Genomic DNA, 20970 nt, shown 5'->3' on the forward strand with positions numbered 1-20970 from the left:
GGCAGCATGCGGTTAACTTCTCCCACGTGGCGGGGGTTTCAGTATCTGCTGAACAGCTCCAAGATATTGTTATGTGTGTCCCTTGAGGGGAACCAGGACCCTGCCCCAAGGCGGCACTGTTGTTTCTGTTGACTGTTCCTCCCTTGTCTCCGCATCCCCTCCCTTCCCTAATTAGCACCGACCTGTTGGAACTCAGGGAAGGTCAGGGGGCCTGAATGAAGCCTATTGCCTGTAATCAAGAAATGGGGGACATGGAAGGGCTTTTGTGCTCAGGAGCCTCACAGGGTCCTGCTTGATATCAGTTCTGATGACTTCATTGGGTCAAAAGGTCAGATTCCATCCAGGCTGACACGTGCCTAAGTCATACTTCCTTAGTGGCCTCCTGGCTCCATTTTAGAGAGTTCTCTTAGCAATACTGAGTCCATTTGGATTTTTTCTTTCACATATGTACACTTGGATGGTGCTATTGGTAAGGAAGAGTGAGAAATGTGAAGCATTTTAAGCAGATGCAAATGGAGATTTGAGATTGTGGCATTTGATATTATTTCAGTTTTGGTTATTTATCATAGATGTGACTTCTTTTACCCCCTTTTTTTTTTTTTGTGGTACGCGGGCCTCTCACTGCTGTGGCCTCTCCTGTTGCGGAGCACAGGCTCCGGACGCGCAGGCTCAGTGGCCATGGCTCACGGGCCCAGCCGCTCCGCGGTATGTGGGATCTTCCCAGACAGGGGCACGAACCCGTGTCCCCTGCATCGGCAGGCGGACTCTCAACCACTGCGCCACCAGGGAAGCCCCTACCCCTTTTTGATCCAAGAATTTTCAAGGTCAAAATTAATTTTACATCTGACACAGTGGATTTGTGATAGTCACATATAATTAAAACTGCATTCAGGTGAAGGGTAATTTGTGTTATATACTAAGCATAATTAATGCATAACATTTTCCTACCTTTAGTTGAAGCCCTGTTAAATTAAATATTTTCTACTTTCATTTATTTTTCAACAATTTCATATGGAAAGCAAATTAAGAGGGTTAAAAAACCCAGACAGCCACTTACAGTAACCTTCCAGGCAACTTTTATAAATTTGAAGACTGCTTTAATTTAGAACATTGTAGTAAGCATCTCCCAACTAACAAAATGATCTTAAAGAAGTCATTTGGAGCTTAGTTTGGGCTAAAGAACTTTTTTCTCATAAAAGCAGTGGTGAGGAAGACAGCTGTACTGTGGGTAAAATAGCTTTCTATGGACTAGTCAGGGAGCCTAATAGTCACTTAATCCTGTCTCTGTGGGGACCATAGGTTCAGAGCTGATATCAGGCTGTTACTGGAGTCTACTTTTTAAAAGGAGTCAGCACAGCTGGGAGTAAGCCCCCATTAGTGAATCAATAAGGGTAGCCCATAATTTTAACAATAACTGAATGACTAAATGAGTACTTCAAAGCTAATGTATTTGAAAGCTTTTATACATTTAGCTCAATGGGAAATGCCTTAGGAATAGGTATTTCAACAACTTCAAAGATTTTCTTTTTTTTTTTTTGTAGTAGAAATAGCTGGATTCTAGTGGAAAGAGATTATTAAGAAAAAACTCACTGTGCATTTGGCACTCGTCCACTTAAGTGCAGTCCTACCTGTAGTGTATTACAAATGAGCAGCTGCCACAACCCTGCTTGCATGCACTTTAGTTGGAGACACAAGACACAGACGCCTGAGACGTACAACCAAATGTGTGGCAGTATGTGAGTACGCCCTCAGTAATGCTACCAGCTCTGACAACCAGGACTTCTGCCATGAGAGAATGTTCTGGATCTGTGCCATCCTTTATGGCAGCCACGAGCCACATGGGGCTGTGGAGCACTTGAAATTTAGCTAGGGTGGCCAAGGAACTGAATTTAATTTTTTTATTTTTATGTTATTTATTTATTTATTTTTGGATCACTCCCTGTCTCTCCCAGCTTCTGGTTGCTCCCAGAAACCCTTAGCTTCCTTGGCTACTTCACTCTTCGTTTTTTGAATTTTATTTTATTTATTTTTTTATACAGCAGGTTCTTATTAGTCATCAATTTTATACACATCAGTGTATACATGTCAATCCCGATTGCCCAATTCATCACACCACCATCCCCACCCCCCTGCCGCTTTCCCCCCTTGGTGTCCATAAGTTTGTTCTCTACATCTGTCTCTCAATTTGTGCCCTGCAAACCGGTTCATCTGTACCATTTTTCTAGGTTCCACATATATGCGGTAATATACGATATTTGTTTTTCTCTTTCTGACGTCACTCTGTATGACAGTCGCTAGGTCCATCCACATCTCAACAAATGACCCAATTTCGTTCCTTTTTAATGGCTGAGTAATATTCCATTGTATATATGTACCACATCTTCCTTATCGATTCGTCTGTCGATGGGCATTTACGTTGCTTCCATGACCTGGCTATTGTAAATAGTGCTGCAATGAACATTGGGGTCCATGTGTCATTTTGAATTATGGTTTTCTCTGGGTATATGCCCAGTAGTGGGATTGCTGGATCATATGGTAATTCTATTTTTTGTTTTTTTAAGGAACCTCCATACTGTTCTCCATAGTGGCTGTATCAGTTTACATTCCCACCAGCAGTGCAAGAGGGTTCCCTTTTCTCCACACCCTCTCCAGCATTTGTTGTTTGTAGATTTTCCGATGATGCCCCTTCTAACTGGTGTGAGGTGATACCTCATTGTAGTTTTGATTTGCGTTTCTCTAATGATTAGTGATGTAGAGCAACTTTTCATGTGCTTCTTGGCCATCTGTATGTCTTCTTTGGAGAAATGTCTGTTTAGGTCTTCGGCCCATTTTTGGATTGGGTTGTTTGTTTTTTTAATATTGAGCTGCATGAGCTGTTTATATATTTTGGAGATTAATACTTTGTCCATTGATTCATTTGCAAATATTTTCTCCCATTCTGAGGGTTGTCTTTTCATCTTGTTTATGGTTTCCTTTGCTGTGCAAAAGCTTTGAAGTTTCATTAGGTCCCATTTGTTTATTTTTGTTTTTATTTCCATTACTCTAGGAGGTGGATCAAAAAAGATCTTGCTGGGATTTATGTCAAAGAGTGTTCTTCCTATATTTTCTTCTAAGAGTTTTATAGTGTCCAGTCTTACCTTTAGGTCCCTAATCCATTTTGAGTTTATTTTTGTGTATGGTGTTAGGGAGTGTTCTAATTTCATTCTTTTTGTGTGTGTGTGTGTGTGGTACGCGGGCCTCTCACTGTTGTGGCCTCTCCCGTTATGGAGCACAGGCTCTGGACACGCAGGCCCAGTCGCCATGGCTCACGGGCCCAGCCGCTCCGTGGCATGTGGGATCTTCCTAGACCAGGGCACGAACCCGTGTCCCCTGCATCGGCAGGCTGACTCTCAACCACTGCGCCACCAGGGAAGCCCTCTAATTTCATTCTTTTATATGTAGCTGTCCAGTTTTCCCAGCACCACTTATTGAAGAGACAGTCTTTTCTCCATTGTATATCCTTGCCTCCTTTGTCATAGATTAGTTGACCATAGGTGCGTGGGTATATCCCTGGGCTTCCTATCTTGTTCCATTGATCTATGTTTCTGTTTTTGTGCCAGTACCATATTGTCTTGATTACTGTAGCTTTGTAGTATAGTCTGAAGTCAGGGAGTCTGATTCCTCCAGCTCCGCCTTTTTCCCTCAAGACTGCTTTGGCTATTCAGGGTCTTTTGTGTTTCCATACAAATTTAAAAATTTTTTTGTTCTACTTCTGTAAAAAATACCATTAGTAATTTGATAGAGATTGCATTGAATCTGTAGATTGCTTTGGGTAGTATAGTCATTTTCGCAATATTGATTCTTCCAATCCAAGAACATGGTACATCTCTCCATCTGTTGGTATCATCTTTAATTTCTTTCATCAGTGTGTTATAGTGTTCTGCATACAGGTCTTTTCTCTCCCTAGGTAGGTTTATTCCTAGGTATGTTATTCTTTTTGTTGCAGTGGTAAATGGGAGTGTTTCCTTAATTTCCCTTTCAGGTGTTTCATCATTAGTATATAGGAATGCCAGAGATTTCTGTGCATTAATTTTGTATCCTTCAACTTTACCAAATTCATTGATTAGCTCTAGTAGTTTTCTGCTGGCATCTTTAGGATTCGCTATGTATAGTATCATGTCATCTGCAAACAGTGACAGTTTTACTTCTTCTTTTCCAATTTGTATTCCTTTTATTTCTTTTTCTTTTCTGATTGCTCTGGCTAAAACTTCCAAAACTATGTTGAATAATAGTGGTGAGAGTGGACATCCTTGTCTTGTTCCTGATCTTAGAGGAAATGCTTCCAGTTTTTCACCATTAAGAATGATGTTTGCTGTGGGTTTGTTGTATATGGCCTTTATTATGTTGAGGTAGGTTCCCTCTATGCCCACTTTCTGGAGCGTTTTTATCATAAATGGGTGTTGAATTTTGTCACAAGCTTTTTCTGCATCTATTGAGATGATCATATGGTTTTTATTCTTCAATTTGCTAATATGGTGTATCACATTGATTGATTTGCGTATATTGAAGAATCCTTGCATCCCTGGGATAAATCCCACTTGATCATGGTGTATGATCCTTTTAATGTGTTGCTGGATTCTGTTTGCTAGTATTTTGTTGAGGATTTTAGCATCCATATACATCGGTGATAGTGGTCTGTAATTTTCTTTTTTTGTAGTATATCTGTCTGGTTTTGGTATCAGGGTGATGGTGGCCTCATAGAATGAGTTTGGGAGTGTTCCTTCCTCTGCAGTTTTTTGGAAGAGTTTGAGAAGGATGGGTGTAAGCTCTTCTCTAAATGTTTGATAGAATTCACCTGTGAAGCCATCTGGTCCTGGACTTTTGTTTGTTAGAAGATTTTTTTTTTTTGCGGTATGCGGGCCTCTCACTGTTGTGGCCTCTCTCGTTGTGGAGCACAGGCTTCGGACGTGCAGGCTCAGGCTCAGTGGCTGTGGCTCACGGGCCTAGCCGTTCCGTGGCATGTGGGACCTTCCCGGACCGGGGCACGAACCTGTGTCCCCTGCATCGGCAGGCGGACTCTCAACCACTGCGCCACCAGGGAAGTCACTGTTAGAAGATTTTTAACCACAGTTTCAACTTCATTACTTGTGATTGATCTCTTCGTATTTTCTATTTCTTCTTGGTTCAGTCTTGGAAGGTTATACCTTTCTAAATTTTGTCCGTTTCTTCCAGGTTGTCCATTTTATTGGCATAGAGTTGCTTGTGGTAGTCTCTTAGGATGCTTTGTATCTCTGCAGTGTCTGTTGTAACTTCTCCTTTTTCTTTTTTTTTTTGAGGTATGTGGGCCTCTCACTGTTGTGGCCTCTCCCGTTGCGGAGCACAGGCTCTGGGCGCGCAGGCCCAGTGGCCATGGCTCACGGGCCCAGCCGCTCTGCTGCATGTGGGATCTTCCTGGACCGGGGCACAAACCCGTGTCCCCTGCATAGGCAGGCGGACTCTCAACCACCGTGCCACCAGGGAAGCCCTCTGTTTTCATTTTTAATTCTATTGATTTGAGTCCTCTCTCTTCTTCTTGATGAGTCTGGCTAATGGTTTCTCACTGTTGTTTATCTTCTCAAACAACCAGCTTTTAGTTTTATTGATCTTTGCTATTGTTTTCTTTGTTCCTATTTCATTTATTTCTGCTCTGATCTCTATGATTTCTTTCCTTCTGCTAACTTTGGGTTTTGTTTGTTCTTCTTTCTCTAGTTCCCTTAGGTGTAAGATTAGATTGTTTATTTGAGATTTTTCTTGTTTCTTGAGGTAGGCTTGTATAGCTATAAAATTCCCTCTTAGAACTGCTTTTGCTGCATCCCATAGGTTTTGGATCACTGTGTTTTCATGGTCATTTGTCCCTAGGTATTTTTTGATTTCCTCTTTGATTTCTTCAGTAATGTCTTGGTTAATTAGTAATGTATTGTTTAGTCTCCATGTGTTTGTGTTTTTTCCTTTTTTTTCCCCTGTAATTCATTTCTGATCTCATAGCGTTGTGGTCAGAAAAGATGCTTGATATGATTTGTTTTCTTAAATTTCCTGAGGCTTGATTTGTGACCCAGGATGTGATCTTTCCTGGAGAACGTTCCGTGCACACTTGAGAAGAAAGTGTAATCTGGTGTTTTTGGATGGAATGTCCTATGAATATCATTGAAACCTATCTGGTCTATTGTGTCATTTAAAGCTTCTGTTTCCTTCTTTATTTTCATTTAGGATGGTCTGTCCATTGGTGTAAATGAGGTGTTAAAGTCCCCCACTATTATTGTGTTACTGTCGATTTCCTCTTTTATAGCTGTTAGCAGTTACCTTATGTATTGAGGTGCTCCTATGTTGGGCATATATATTTATAATTGTTATATCTTCTTCTTGGATTGATCCCTTGATCACTATGTAGTGTCCTTCCTTGTGTCTTGAAACATTCTTTATTTTAAAGTCCTTTTCTTTTTTGCGGTACACGGTCCTCTCACTGCCGCGGCCCCTCCCGTTGCGGAGCACAGGCTCCGGACGCGCAGGCTCAGCGGCCATGGCCCACGGGCCCAGCCGCTCCGCGACATGTGGGATCTTCCCGGACCAGGGCACAAACCTGTGTCCCCTGCATTGGCAGGCAGACCGTCAACCACTGCGCCACCAGCGAAACCCCTAAAGTCTATTTTATCTGATATGAGTATTGCTACTCCAGCTTTCGTTTTTTTTTTTTTGTGGTACGCGGGTCTCTCATTGTTGTGGCCTCTCCCGTTGCGGAGCACAGGCTCCCGATGCGCAGGCTCAGCGGCCATGGCTCACGGGTCCAGCCGCTCCGTGGCACGTGGGATCTTCCCGGACCGGGGCACGAACCCATGTCCCCTGCATCGGCGGGCGGATTCCCAACCGCTGTGCTACCAGGGAAGCCCTCCAGCTTTCTTTTGATTTCCATTTGCATGCAATATCTTTTTCCATCCCCTCACTTTCAGTCTGTATGTGTCCCTAGGTCTGAAGTCAGTCTCTTGTAGACAGCATATATATGGGTCTTGTTTTTGTATCCATTCAGCAAGCCTGTGACTTTTGGTTGGAGCCTTTAATCCATTTGTGTTTAAGGTAATTATCGATATGCATGTTCCTTTGAACATTTTCTTAATTGTTTTGGGTTTGTTTTTGGAGTTCCTTTTCTTCTCTTGTGTTTCCCACTTAGAGAAGTTCCTTTAGCATTTGTTGTAGAGCTGGTTTGGTGGTGCTGAATTCTCTTAGCTTTTGCTTGTCTCTAAAGCTTTTGATTTCTCCATCGAATCTGAATGAGATCATTGCTGGGTAGAGTATTCTTAGTTGTAGGTTCTTTCCTTTCATCACTTTAAGTATATCATTCCAGTCCCTTCTGGCTTGTAGAGTTTCTGCTGAGAAATTAGCTGTTAAACTTATGCGAGTTCCCTTGTATGTTATTTGTCGTTTTTCCTTTGCTGCTTTCAATAATTTTTGTCTTTAATTTTTGCCAATTTGATTATTATGTGTCTCGGCATGTTTCTCCTTGGGTTTATCCTGTGTGGGACTCTCTGCGCTTCCTGGACTTGGGTGGCTGTTTCCTTTCCCGTGTTAGGGAAGTTTTTGACTATAATGTCTTCAAACATTTTCTTGGGTCCTTTCTCTCTCTCTTCTCCTTCTGGGACCCCTGTAATGCGAATGTTGTTGCCTTTAATGTTGTCCCAGAGGTCTCTTAGGCTGTCTTCATTTCTTTCCATTCTTTTTTCTTTATTCTGTTCTGCAGCAGTGAATTCCACCATTCTGTCTTCCAAGTCACTTTTCCATTCTTCTGCCTCAGTTTTTCTGCTATTGATTCCTTCTAGTGTAGTTTTCATTTCAGTTATTGTATTGTTCATCTCTGTTTGTTTGTTCTTTAATTCTTCTAGGTCTTTGTTAAACATTTCTTGCATCTTCTCGATCTTTGCCTCCATTCTTTTTCCAAGGTCCTGGATCATCTTCACTATCATTATTCTGAATTCTTTTTCTGGAAGGTTGCCTGTCTGTATTTCATTTAGTTGTTTTTCTGGGGTTTTATCTTGTTCCTTCATCTGGTACATAGCCCTCTGCCTTTTCATCTTGTCTGTCTTTCTGTGATTGTGGTTTTTGTTCCAAAGGTGCCGGATTGTAGTTCTTGTTGCTTCTGCTGTCTGCCCTCTGGTGGATGAGGCTACCTAAGAGGCCTGTGCAAGTTTCCTGATGGGAGGGACTGGTGGTGGGTAGAGCTGGCTGTTGCTCTGGTGGGCAGAGCTCAGTAAAACTTTAATACGCTTGACTGCTGGTGGGTGGGGCTGGGTTCCCTCCCTGTTGGTTGTTTGGCCTGAGGCAACCCAACACTGGAGCCTACCAGGCTCTTTGGTGGGGCTAATGGCGGACTCTGGGAGGGCTCATGCCAAGGAGTACTTCCCAGAGCTTCTGCTGCCAGTGTCCTTGTCCTCACGGTGAGCCACAGCGCCCCCCCCCCGCCTCTGCAGGAGACCCTCCAACACTAGCAGGTAGGTCTGGTTCAGTCTCCTATGGGGTCACTGCTCCTTCCCCTGGGTCCCGATGTGCACACTACTTTGTGTGTGCCCTCCCAGAGTAGAATCTCTGTTTCCCCCAGTCCTGTCAAAGTCCTGCAATCAAATCCCGCTAGCCTTCAAAGTCTGATTCTGTAGGAATTCCTCCTCCCGTTGCCGGACCCCCAGGTTAGGAAGCGTGACGTGGGGTCAGAACCTTCACTGCAGTGGGTGGGCTTCTGTGGTGTAAGTGTTCTCCAGTCTGTGAGTCACCCACCCAGCGGTTATGGGATTTGATCTTATTGTGATTGTGCCCCTCCTTATGTCTCTTTGTGGCTTCTCCTTTGTCTTTGGATGTGGGGTCTTTTTTGGTGAGTTCCAGTGTCTTCCTGTCGATGATTGTTCAGCAGCTAGTTGTGATTCTGGTGTTCTCGCAAGAGGGAGTGAGAGCGTGTCCTTCTGCTCCGCCATCTTGGTTCAGGGCCTACTTCACTCTTATCTCTATCACCCTGGTCACATTGCTTCCTCCTCTTCCTATGTCTCTGTGTCTTCTCTTCTGTGAAGGAACTGAATTTTAAATTTAATTTAATTTAAAAAAAAATTTATTTCATTAGTTTATTTTTGGCTGTGTTGGGTCCTCGCTGCTGTGCACGGGCTTTCTCTAGTTGAGGCGAGCAGGGGCTACTGTTTGTTGCGGTGTTCTGGCTTTTCATTGTGGTGGCTTCTCTTGTTGCAGAGCTCCGGCTCTAGGCACGTGGGCTTCAGCACTTGTGGCACACGGGCTCATTAGTTGTGGCTCGTGGTCTCTAGAGCGCAGGCTCAGTAGTTGTGGTGCACAGGCTTAGTGACTCTGCGGCATGTGTGATCTTCCCGGCCCAGGGCTCGAACCCGTGTCCCCTGCATTGGCAGGTGAATTTTTAACCACTCTGCCACCAGGGAAGTCCCTAAATTTTATTTAATTTTAATTGATTTTAATGTCAATAGCCACCTAGTGTAGTGGCCCAGGTATTGCACAGCACAGGTAGACCTTGGATACTTAAGAATTCAGGGTCCGGGGTGGAAAAAAAAATAAAAATTAAAAAAAAAAAAGAATTCAGGGTCCGGGGTGGTGAGAGGGGGGAAATACTGCGGGTTACAGTAAGAAGGGAAGATTGTGACACTCTTGGAGCGTTCATTGAAGGCAGGGGAAGCTTATGCTAGGCTGGAATGTCCAAGATTTTGTCATAAAATAGCGTGGCCAAAGCACATCTCTCATGTACAGAAGTGGAAGGAAATAAAGGAGATTGGTATGAATTTGTGGAGGTCCTTGAGTGTCAGTGTCAAAATTAATCCTGAAGAATCAGGGAATGAGTAAGATAATACCTGCCAACCTTGACATATTATGTAATTGATACTGTACTCGTTAGTGAAGACTTTTCAGTAGAAATGGGTGCTTTAGGAGGATTCAGCTGCCGTGGCAGACGGAAGGATGAGAGGGGAGAAAAGACTTCAGGCAGTGCACAAATCTGCATCACAGTCTTGCCCTTGTTGACTGTGCTTTTCCTAGTCACCTCCCATCACTGACTCTACCCACCTTCAACACCCTCTTGTCTGTGGCTGAAGTTGGTATTTAAGGTTAGGGTTTTGGCCATTTTGGTGAGTTACTCAGTTTTCCTGGGTCTCTCCCATGTATACATGTTATTAAACTTTGATTTTCTCTTGTTAATCTGTCTCATGTCAATTTAACTCTTAGACCATCCAGAAGACCTTATAAGGGTAGAGGAAAATGTCTTCCTTCTCAACAACATGATGTTTATTTGTTGTGTTTCCTCTCTTTTTCAATGCCCAGTGCTGCCCCCTTTCTGCACGTTGTCTTCAACGTTGCTCCTACAAATCCCAGTTGAAATACTACTTCTTAGATTAAGCCTTTCCCTCGCCTGATCTCAGAATCACTGACCTAGGATCTCAGAGGTCTGACAATTTGTACCTCTTATGGCATCTTGTATAATACCTTGCCTGTAGTAGGTGCTTTACGTATGTTGGAATTGAAAGAGATAGTGTATATTTACTTTGTGAGAGGCTGATTGAGCTCGAAACCATAGGCGAAAATGGGAAGCTAGCATGACCTAAACATTAGAACTCAAGAAAGCACATACAACAAAAAATAAAACTCCAAGCTATAGACTAATGTTGGTTATTAGTAAAGATGTAAAAACCTTAAATAAAATTTTCGAATGTCTAATTTAATAGTGTTAAGGGATAATGAGTCATGAGTGGATGGTGTGTTTATCCCGGGAATTAAATTGATTAACACATCATACTGTTCAAACAAAAGAGTGAACCCCCGTTTCACCATAGATACTCAATAGGCAGTGTACAGTATCTACACCCCGGTGCTCACAATCTCATAACAAACTTGACAGGGTGCTTCAAACAAGAGAAAGAATATCTTTTACAAAACAGTACCCAACCATAAACTCAGTGGGAGAATAAAGATCTTCCCTGACTTATGATGGGGTTATGTCCTGAATATTGGAAGTCAATGCATTTAATACACCTAACCTACTGAACATCATATTTTAGCCTAGCCTACCTTAAATGTGCTCAGAACACTTACATGAGCCCACAGTTGGGAAGAACCATCTCACACAAAGCCTATTTCATAATAAAGTGTTACAAATCTCATGAAATCGTTACTGAACCAAACTTGGGTCCATCTGCCCGATGCACAGCAAAGCCAGTCTGCTGACATCGGGTTGTGGTGAAGGACGGGACAGCTCAAAAGACCCAAACTCCCCAGTGGCTTTTAGGCAAGGGTTTTTAAAGGCAACATTATGGGAGAGGGTCGTAGGGTGCCTGAGCAGCTCATGGACATGCTTTCTGATTGGTTGGTGGTGAGGTAACAGGGTGGTGTTTCAGGAATCTCAATCATCAGTCTTCTGGTTCCAACCAGTCTGGGGTCTGTGTGCAGACCCTGTGAAGTCAACATCTTCCGCTTCGTTTCTGCAGAACAACTCAAAGATATGTGTCAGATTGTTGTCTATATCCCTTCAGGAGGAACTAGGAGTCCTGTGACTCTATTGTTTAAGCTAGTAGTACTTTTCTTGTTTGATTGCTTTCCTTTGTTTCTACATTTTCCACTTCTCTAATCATTAACTGGGTCTGCTCTTTGGAACCTGGGGAAGGCCTAGGCGACAAAAGCTTTTTCTACAGACAAGCAACAGGAGACAAGGAGGGGCTTGTACCCAGGAGGGCCTCGCAGGGTCCTGCTCTGTTTCATAATTTATTGAATACTGTACTGAAAGTGAAAAACAGAATGGTTGTCTGGGTGCAGAATGGTTGTACGTGTATCAGTTGTTTCCCCTCGTGATTGCACGGCTGACGGGGAGCTGTGGCTGCCACTGCCCAGCATCACGAGAGGATCATATTGCATATCTCAAGCTCAGGAGAAGATCAAAATTCAAAAATTGAAGTACAGTTTCTACTGAATGCACATTGCTTTTGTACCATCTTAAAGCTGAAAAATGGAAAGTTGAAGCATTGTAATTTGGGTACCATCTGTAGTGGGGGATTCCCATAAAAACCAGAAATAATAAAAGGTATGTACTGTTGCGATTAATGAAGTAGTTAAAATGAGACTGATGAATGCTGTCTGGGGAGTGAAGTTGGTGACCTCCTGCCTGTTTGTAGCTATATGAATCAATACAGCCTTTTGGAAGGCAACTAGGTGGTCTCTTTCACAAAGCATAAAAATATTCATACCCTCTGACTCAGACATTTACTTCTCCGAAATTCTCCTAAGGAATCTGATATGTTGACAAAGAAGTGAACAGGTATTCACTATAACATTAGTTAGAAGAATCAGAAATGATAGTAATTTAAATGCCCCACGGTGGGGAAATAGTTGAGACCATTAAGCGGTATCCCTACAGTGGAATATAACTAGTCATTAGAAATGTTTAAGGCTTTTGATGCTATGAGAATGCTCTTGTATGAATTAGAATGATACAGATTGTGTTTAAACATTCCCTGATGGTGTATAAAAATCTCCTTTGTTTCTTGATGGAAGGGTTAGAACTCATTTTTCTTTTTTTCTGGTTAAATTTCTGAGTGTTTGAAATAGGTTCCAATATGCACTTCCCAAAATTTAGATGGTTGTATGTTCTGACTATTCCAAATAAGAAAGAGGGTGAAAAGAGGCTCATTATGAAAAGCAACAATATGGTATTTTACAAATGTTTTCTTTTTATTTAATATTTTCTTTTATGCTTTTTGATGGGACGCACATTTACAGGGTTGAAAACCCAAAAATGTACAATAAAATATGAAGTGAGAAGTGGCTTTCACACCTCTGTCCCTCATCTGCCCAGTCCTTTCCTTGAAACCGAGCAAGGGGTTGAGTGCTCGCTGCTCAGAAAGCCAAACTCTGACAGCGGGTATTTGCAGCAAAGTAAGGGTTTATTGCAGGGTGCCAAGCAAGGGAGTGGGAGGTGAGCCTCAGATCCTCTCCAATTTGGTCTTCGAGTTACGGGGTTTTTAAAGGGGAAGGACAAACAAGGTGGGGCTAATCATTGTCTTGTGACATTTGTTAATCGCAGTTTCAAGAGTCAGGATGCCTAAGGTTTATGAGTCTTTGGCCAGGTTGTCCATGACCTGGGGAGGGGGCAGTCTGTTAGCTCATCCTGCCCTGGAGAAACAGCCTGGGTATGTTAAGGATGTTATTGACAAGAGCACTTTTAGTCCTCTGACTCTGGTTGATCATTGTTCAGTTAGCACAGGATTGAGGTCAGAGGGGATGAGAAAGGGGGAAAAGGTTTTAATAGAGAGGTTAATCATAAACTCGGCAGGGGAATTCAGTTTTAGGGGGACTCAGCTTCATACTAACATGTGACCACTGATACTAGTTTTGATTTTGATCACAGGCGTCAGTAAGCGGCAGCTTGCAGCAAGCAGCAGCGAGCAGTAGCTGGAAGCAAGATCTTAGTTCCCGGACTGGGAGTCCTAACCACTGGACCACAGGGGCCAGCAGCTAGGGCCTGGGTCCCTAGTTCTTGCCTGCCTTGTCAAGAAAGAATTCAGGTGAGGAGGCAGAAGGTAAAGAGAAAAGTGAAAAGTTTACTGGAAAAGCAGAGTACATGCGGAAAGAAGCACAGGCGAACTCAGTGAGAGAGTCACGAGAGTCGGGCCTTTGGGAAGTTTAAACCTTTTATGAGGGGGTAGTCTTCCGGGTCTTTGTCTTCTTCTTGGCCAATCGTATTGTTTTGACCCCATGGCTAATTTGTCTCTGGACCTTCCCCTGGGTGTACACGCACCCCTCAGTCAAGATGGCTTTCATCGCAAAGGCCTCTGGGAGGGAGGTAGCAGGACTTACTATGGTCTGGCATCTCCTGCCTTTTTGACCCTGTGAAGGCTTTTGTGCATGCGTAGTGTCTCCCTTGCCCCAAGGATGGGAAATGTATGACCTCTCGATCTTTTAACAGGGTTTAGCCCCTCTCTGTCTCTGCCATAAAAGTGTCCAGTGTCTGGTTATCTACCCTGTTCCTGTTTCTTATATCGAGGTGCAGATCTCGAAATATAGACAGGAGTCCGGTCATAAATATGTAGTCCGGGAGCCCGTTTGTCTTTTGCCCCAGGAAATGTAAACCGGGGGCTGGTAATGATTGTCTGGCCTGGAGCTCATCTTCTTCTTACCCCAGGAAGTGTGAATAGGAGGCCAGTTGTAAATGCCTAGCCTGGAGCCCACCTATCTCCTGCCTCAGTTTCTTCTGTGTCCTTTCAGAGATTTTTTTTTTTTAGCTCATGTTCAAGCAAATTTAAATATATGATCTTCCCCTACCTTGCCCTCAAGTCACTATCTAATGCCTAACTCATTTATGCCTGGCCCACTTTGGGTCACCCTGGCTGGCCTTGTTCTAGATTCTTACATCACCAGGACTTGCCTATCTGAGATGCAACTCCTCAGCCTATGGACAGCCCCCTGCCCGCTCTGTGGGTTGTTGGGGAGGAAGACATTTTCCTCTACCCTTCTAGGTTCTTCTGGCTGGTCTAAGAATTAAATGGACATGAGACAGATTAACAGGAGAAAATCACACAAAAGTTGAATAACATGAATACATGGGAGAGAAGGCTTTCACCTTGAATACCATCTTTGGCTAAAGACAAAAGAGGGTATGGACAGTGGGGAGTCAGTTATGGGAGGTGACCAGGAAAAGCATGGTAAACAAGGGTGAGCTTTTCATGCAGATGTAAGCCTCTGCCTTCTCCATTGATTAAGTTTCTAGAGATTTGGTCATCCTCCACTTCTTGGTACAGTCAAGGAGACACCCTTACAAATGGAGATTTTCCTTATGCATGTAAATGTTTCTTACAAAAGGGTAACTTCTACTTGGTTTTCAGCGTTTCTCCCATGTCTGCTGTTTCTTAGAAAATAACCAGCTTAAAAGAATTAATATGCCAAAGAGACATAGGGGGGCAAATTCTGCTCCCCTACAGGGTGAACGAGGTGGGGAGTGGGTGTGTGCCCACCTTGGAGTGCCTTCAAGTGCACAGTTGAAGCCACTGGGAAAATTACAGCAGCCAACTTGACTGACATACCCAGCACACACTTCAAATGTGTTAGGTTAAGAAAACTGACTCAAAGGCAGTACTTTTCAGGCAGTTTTTCTCAGCTTGAGAGTAAGGTCATAGCAGAATCTTCAGGAGGGCTTGTGTAGTTTTTAAACCATTCAATGTTGTCATTTCCTGCATTTTGAAAGTGGAAATAATCCCATACCTTCCTGATGTCAACTACAGAAAGTAACGTGTGGCAATTTTGGCTCTAGAGCATGAGTTAAAAATAAAAGCATCGAAGGACATTGTTCAAAGGCATGCGCTATTGCTCCCAATGTTACCCCCCAAACTGGGTTCACCTCTTCGTGGGTGTTGAGCCAAAAGATGCAACCAAGCCAAAGAGTGGGAGGAGGAAGGATCTGTTACTTGCAGCAAGTAAGGAGAACAGCGGGGATCTTTCCCAAAGCAGCGTCTCCCTGAAAACTGGGGAAGTTTTAAGCTAAGGGTACATGCATATTCACGAAGGGGTTTGGGTGGTCCACACAGTCCAAGCTTTAGTTGATTGAAGTCACAAGGGTCAGAAAAGGTCAACATTATCATCCCTTAGGTTCCAGTTGATCTGGTGGTTGAGTGCTTCAGGCTAGTCTTTACTGCTGAAACAGAACTGGGGGTCTTTACAAGTGATATATTATCTTTGCTCTTGTTACTTCTCTTGCCTGATAACTGTCATTTGTTCCTTCATTGTTTCCTTAAGGTAATTAATTACTGAGACCTGTTCAAGGACAAGCATTATGGCCAGGCTTAGATCACAAAATGGCTTAGGCCAAAAATGGGTTCTCTTATGTCAAAAAAACCAGCCATGCCTGGTTTTCTTCCTCTGGGGACGTGCTACCCTATGTGCTTACACCACAGGGGTTAAAATTGCTTTTGAGGGGGCGGTGGTGGGTCAAAAAACCATCTTGCACCATGTCTAAAGCGCAGATATGAATGTGGTACATAAACAGGTATACACACAATGTATATGTGGAATTAAAATTTTGTTGGAGGGGCACTTGGGAAAAGAATGTCTAACAAGGCTCATTAGGAGGGTGATAATGAACAGAAAGGTTGAGATGCTGGTCAAAGGGAATGGGTGCAGTGCTGATGATTTGTGGGTGTTTCCGAGGAGGGGAGAGTGGTGGTCAGGATAAAGACCTGGCTTCCAGGGCACTGCTGTGGTGGGCTGCCGTGGCCAACTTAGACTGATTTGACTTTGCCATTTTAACTGTCTGGTAAGGGGCAGAAGAAAGTTACTCCTCTCCCACGCTCCTCCCTCTTTCCCTCCCCCCAGCTGGATTCAACTAGTAGAACCTGAGGACTAGCTGTTTCTCAGATACCCAGCGTCCCAGCATCGCAGGATGCCAGAGCTGGAGGGCCCTATGCCTTCCTGTCCCTTTTATTTTCCACATCACATACTAGAACCAAGGCCATCCCCTCAGTGATGGAATGGAACTGACTCTCTGGACATACATTCCTTTTGCTCCCCCAAAAGGTCATTGATTCAAGAGGCTCAGCCGGTGCTGGGAGATGACTTTAAAGACAAGTGTCTGTTTTATGAAGTCTGTTTCTCCATAGCCATTGACTAGAGTGAAATACGAGTTGATGTTGGGAATGATGTGAGCCCTGCGTGGCTGCGGAGGGACAGCAGGGAGGGGGTTATTCTGGTGGACGAGTGGAGGGAGGGAGGTGGTTTGACTCGTCAAAATTCTTCCTAACTCTCCGCCACCATCTTTGTGGTCTTGGTCAAGATCGTGGAACTATTCTGGGCCTTTTTTTTTTTTCTTTATAAATCCATAAATTAGATGCATCAAATTAAGGTTACTTTCAAATCTAGTAAGCTACAGGGGTCAGTACTTGACAAGGTGAGACATGTCTAAGGATTTCTTTATTCAGTAATTAGACCTCACTGCTTGATCATTACAATTGCAAAGAATTAAGTGGAGACAATGGTGGTTTCGTACAGAGTAGGGCCACATCCCAGGCACTCTTCTTTCGGTTCTTAGAATGATCTGTTTTGTTTTCTCCTTCACTGGGATATCTTTTTTACTAACACCTGGAATTCTTCGAAACTAACTTCTCCATCTCCATTCCTGTCCAGTTCTTGAAAGAGGTCATCTAGGGTGCTTGGACCCTGGTTTTAGACAAAAAGGATGGGATAGAAGAGAGGAGAGAAAATGATTCAGTTACTGCTGCACATTCTCCGAATTAGAGACACTGGGTCTGCGTTCCTAGAAGGCAACCGAGTTTTCAGTCGTATGTTACTGATAGAGATGAAAAAACCAACTTAATTGTAGTATTGCTTCATGTCACAGAACTGCCTACCCTTTTTTTAAAAAAAACTATATCATACATTTATTATTTTAAAATTGCTAATGTGTATTTTAAAATAATTGGTTTCCTATGTAAACTAAATCTAAATTATTCTTTTGAGAAGAAGTCCCAGGGCTTTACTTGACTGCCGAGGGGCCCTGCTCCAAGATTTCCCTGGTAGCTGGTTTGGCATCCAGCCCCAGAGCTGGACCAGCATGTGATCCTAGGCTTGCCATGGGCCAGCCCCGTGCCAGAGCTTTTCCTTACCCTGTGCAATTCTCCCAGCTGCCGTGTGGGGGAGATCCACTTTACAGATGAGGAAACTGAGGCTTTGAGACACCCGCTGACTTGCTCAGCGCCCCCAGCTGGTAAGTAGAGGGCTTGGGGTTCAAACACTGACTCCAGAGCTCAACCCCTTAATTAGCAACCACCCTAGTTTTTTCCCAAACCCCGGGTTGCAGCCCACTGCTATGCTATGCAGGATGACTTTGGCTCAGTGGTTCTCACACTTTGGCATGCGTCAGAATCACCAGGTGGGCTTGCTGACCTTAGTAAACCCAAACTGATGGGTGGTCCTACTCCCAGAGCTTCCGATTCACTAGGCTTGGGGTGGGACCTGAGAATCTGTATTTCCAACAGTTTCCTGGGCGGTGTGGATGCTGCTGGTCCAGGACTGACTACTCAGAGAACCACTGCTTGTTACATCAGGTCATGTTCAGCTCAACTCCCTTTTGACTACTGGTATTCCTGTAGTGAATTAAGCAGAATTAATTTTTGTCTCTGCTGTAGGGGTGGAAAATTTTCCCTTCATCCCTTCTGGGTTCTTTGGCTGGTCTATTAATTAAAGTGACATAGACAGATCAACAGGAGAAAAACAAGTTTAATTACATACGTACAGGGTACCCCATAAAAGTATGATACCCAAAGGGCAGCCAGGTAACTGAGGCTTATATAACATCCTGGGCTAAGGCTACAAAAGGAAGGAAGGCCATTCAGATGTAGGCAGAGATGTAGGCAGAGATGTTTGGAAAACAAAAGTTTGGCCTGTTATACAGATAAATTTCTTAGGACAAAAGGAATCTCTAGCAAGACCTCTCTTCCTGGTAAAAGAAGAGCTCTCTTCTTTGCAGTATAAATTTAGGCAGCTGAGTGGGAGGTAAAGAGCTTTCCCTGAATCTTTGGGTTTTGATTTTTTTTAGTAATCTTCATGCTAAAGTGGCATATTTCAGGGAGACTTGTTCTGAGCCACATCTCTGACTTTCAGGTTAGGAGTCTCTGTGGCAAAATAGTACCCAGGAAACCTATTGAAATAACAGTTTAGTTTATAAGTCAGCTTCAAACGTTTTTTTTAAATTGTGGTAAAAAACGCATAAGATAACATTCCCCATCTTAACTATTTTTAAGTATACGGTTCAGTAATGTTAAGTATGTTCACACTGTTGTGCAACAAATCTCTATATCAAGGTATGCTTTAATCCCTGAGATTCCTGTGAAGACACTTGGCACTTAGCTATGCTCACAAGACCAAACTGTGTTAGTTATTTAGCATCTGTTTTATAAATACCAAGGACTGTTTTCCTGAAGCATTTGCTACATTCTAAACCGTACAAGGTGATGTGATGTAAACAGAGTATAGCTTAGAAAACCTTAGAAATCCATATGGAAATATAATCAGTACATGACTTGATAAGTAGATTTTTCACAACTTACCATTAGTCTTCCTACCTTTATCCAAATTAGAAAAGTCATATGTGCTTTTTTTTTTTTTTTTTTTTTTTGCCGTACGTGGGCCTCTCACCGTTGTGGCCTCTCCCGTTGCGGAGCACAGGCTCCGGACGCGCAGGCTCAGCGGCCATGGCTCACGGGCTTAGCCGCTCCGCGGCATGTGGGATCTTCCCGGACCGGGGCACGAACTCGTGTCCCCTGCATCAGCAGGCGGACTCTCAACCACTGCGCCACCAGGTAAGCCCCATATGTGCTTTTTATAGGAAATACATAAAATATAGAAAAATACAGAAAAATTCACCAATCTTACCTTATTTAAAAACAACTTGTTTGAATAGATTGCCTAGGCTTTCCTGTCAGATTATTATTTTTCTTCTTTTTATTATTTTCTATTATTCCTACTATTATTTTTCTTCCTTTTGTTTTTTTTTTGAAAAGTTGAATCTTTCTCAGAAACACTGGTTTTTATTTTTAATTAGAAAGTCTCTTTTTCTGCTAGTACCTTTAACTTTTTAAGTTATTTCACATTTTAACTATAAGACAATATCGATTATAAGGTCATCGAATTCAGCTACTTCACTTTTTAGTACTAAAAACAGAAACCTCAACAACTAAAACTAGAAACCTTCTCATATGTCATATTGACAGAAGGGACATTTCTGGTTAAAAACTGAGAACCAAATTCTGAAGTTAGAGCTAAGTAGGGACCAAGTCAAATGTAATAGGTAGTTGCACAGTTGCTTCCATTTTGAAGATGGTTTTTAGTTCCAAGGGAAAGAAAGTGTATTGGAGCAAAGAGAATCAACCTTCCCCTATTCTTTATTGCCTCTAGATGCATTTTGATGTTGATAACTCTGGGATGGTTCTGATCAGAAACTTTATGGCTGAGGAAATGTAATCCTTTCCTGAAAGTTGTTTAGAAACTTGTGGTTGCTCATTAGCACAAATTTAGGTGCTTAACACAAATGTAAATGCTTTTGAAATAGAAATGGGTGTCGCCAGAGGGCAATTTATCAGCATGAGGCCGGTTTTCTTAACAGACTGCCAAGTAAGTGTTGGTCTAGTTGAGAGATCCTACCTATTACAGAGGAGCACATCCAAGTCCAGCTCCTATAACCATACAGGCCTCGTTGTTTTCCTAAAGCCTGGCACAGGGGCGCTGAATCCAGGCTGAAGGCCTTAGCGTGTTTGCTTGGCAACCTGCGGGTCTTCCAGGCCTAGCTCGGTAAGAGTGCTATCATGGCTTCCGTTTACTATGGCTGGTCCTGGGGAGTTCTGAGTCAAGGCTGTGGGCAATAGGAGGCGTAGTCCGTGCTTTCTAGGAGCTTGCCTTCTGAAATGTGGCCTGCCCTCAGGGGAGGAAAGCACACATTCAAGCGCCCTCCCTCCGGTGATGCCCATGCCTAGGCTGCTGGGCGCTCCGCCTCAGATGGAGCTCCGATCCGTCTCGTCGTGGACCTCAGCCTCTCCCCGCGTCCTTTCCTCTCTTCTCTCCTCCCTTCCCACCATCGCCGCCCCATCAGCGGGCTCTGTGGTGGCATACTCACTTTCAGCAAACTGGGGAATTCAGTCTGAATCAACAGCTTCAGCTCCTCCTTCGACAGCTGGTCTGGATCACCTTCTTTGGCTGCGTATTTTTCAAAAATGCTCTTCAGTTCTTCAGGAAACTTGTTTGTACTCATTTTGGTGTCCTGTAAATTGGGAAAGAAATGAACTTACCAAAAAGGTGACGTGTTTTATACTGATGATTTCCAGCAGGAGTTGAGTGCTGTGGGGCTGTTTCCTTGGCATAGGTGAGAGAGAATAAAGAAAAGGGGAGAGGGGAAGATAAAGAGGAGGAGGAGGAGAGAGGGGGCGGGAACTGTGGGAA

General features: G+C 43.4%; 2 protein-coding genes across 8 annotated transcripts in view; one reads left to right on the forward strand and one right to left on the reverse strand.

Moving 5' to 3' along the window:
* The window catches only part of CTPS2 (CTP synthase 2), a 112457-nt gene that overhangs the window by 43225 nt on the left and 48262 nt on the right, over nt 1-20970 (forward strand). The window contains exon 14 of one of the 7 annotated variants that reach the window (XM_089904756.1): nt 13400-17654. The exons of the other annotated variants lie outside the window; for them this stretch is intronic. Within the exon in view, the coding sequence (XP_089760882.1) occupies nt 13400-13510 (111 nt within the window). The 3' untranslated portion in view covers nt 13511-17654. Of the gene's footprint in view, nt 1-13399; nt 17655-20970 lie in introns of those variants that run through there. 7 annotated transcript variants of the gene reach the window in all.
* Nucleotides 16922-20941, reverse strand: S100G (S100 calcium binding protein G). Its single transcript, XM_022562732.3, has 2 exons — nt 20648-20941; nt 16922-17196 (listed from the first exon to the last, which is right to left on the reverse strand). The coding sequence occupies exons 1-2, from the start codon at nt 20780-20782 to the stop codon at nt 17092-17094; spliced, it is 240 nt and encodes a 79-aa protein (XP_022418440.1). The 5' UTR covers nt 20783-20941; the 3' UTR covers nt 16922-17091.

The sequence above is a fragment of the Delphinapterus leucas genome, chromosome X (genome assembly GCF_059928025.1).
Source record: "Delphinapterus leucas isolate spDelLeu-1000000601 "Yukka" chromosome X, BTC_Dleu_Yukka2, whole genome shotgun sequence".
NCBI lineage: Eukaryota > Metazoa > Chordata > Mammalia > Artiodactyla > Monodontidae > Delphinapterus > Delphinapterus leucas.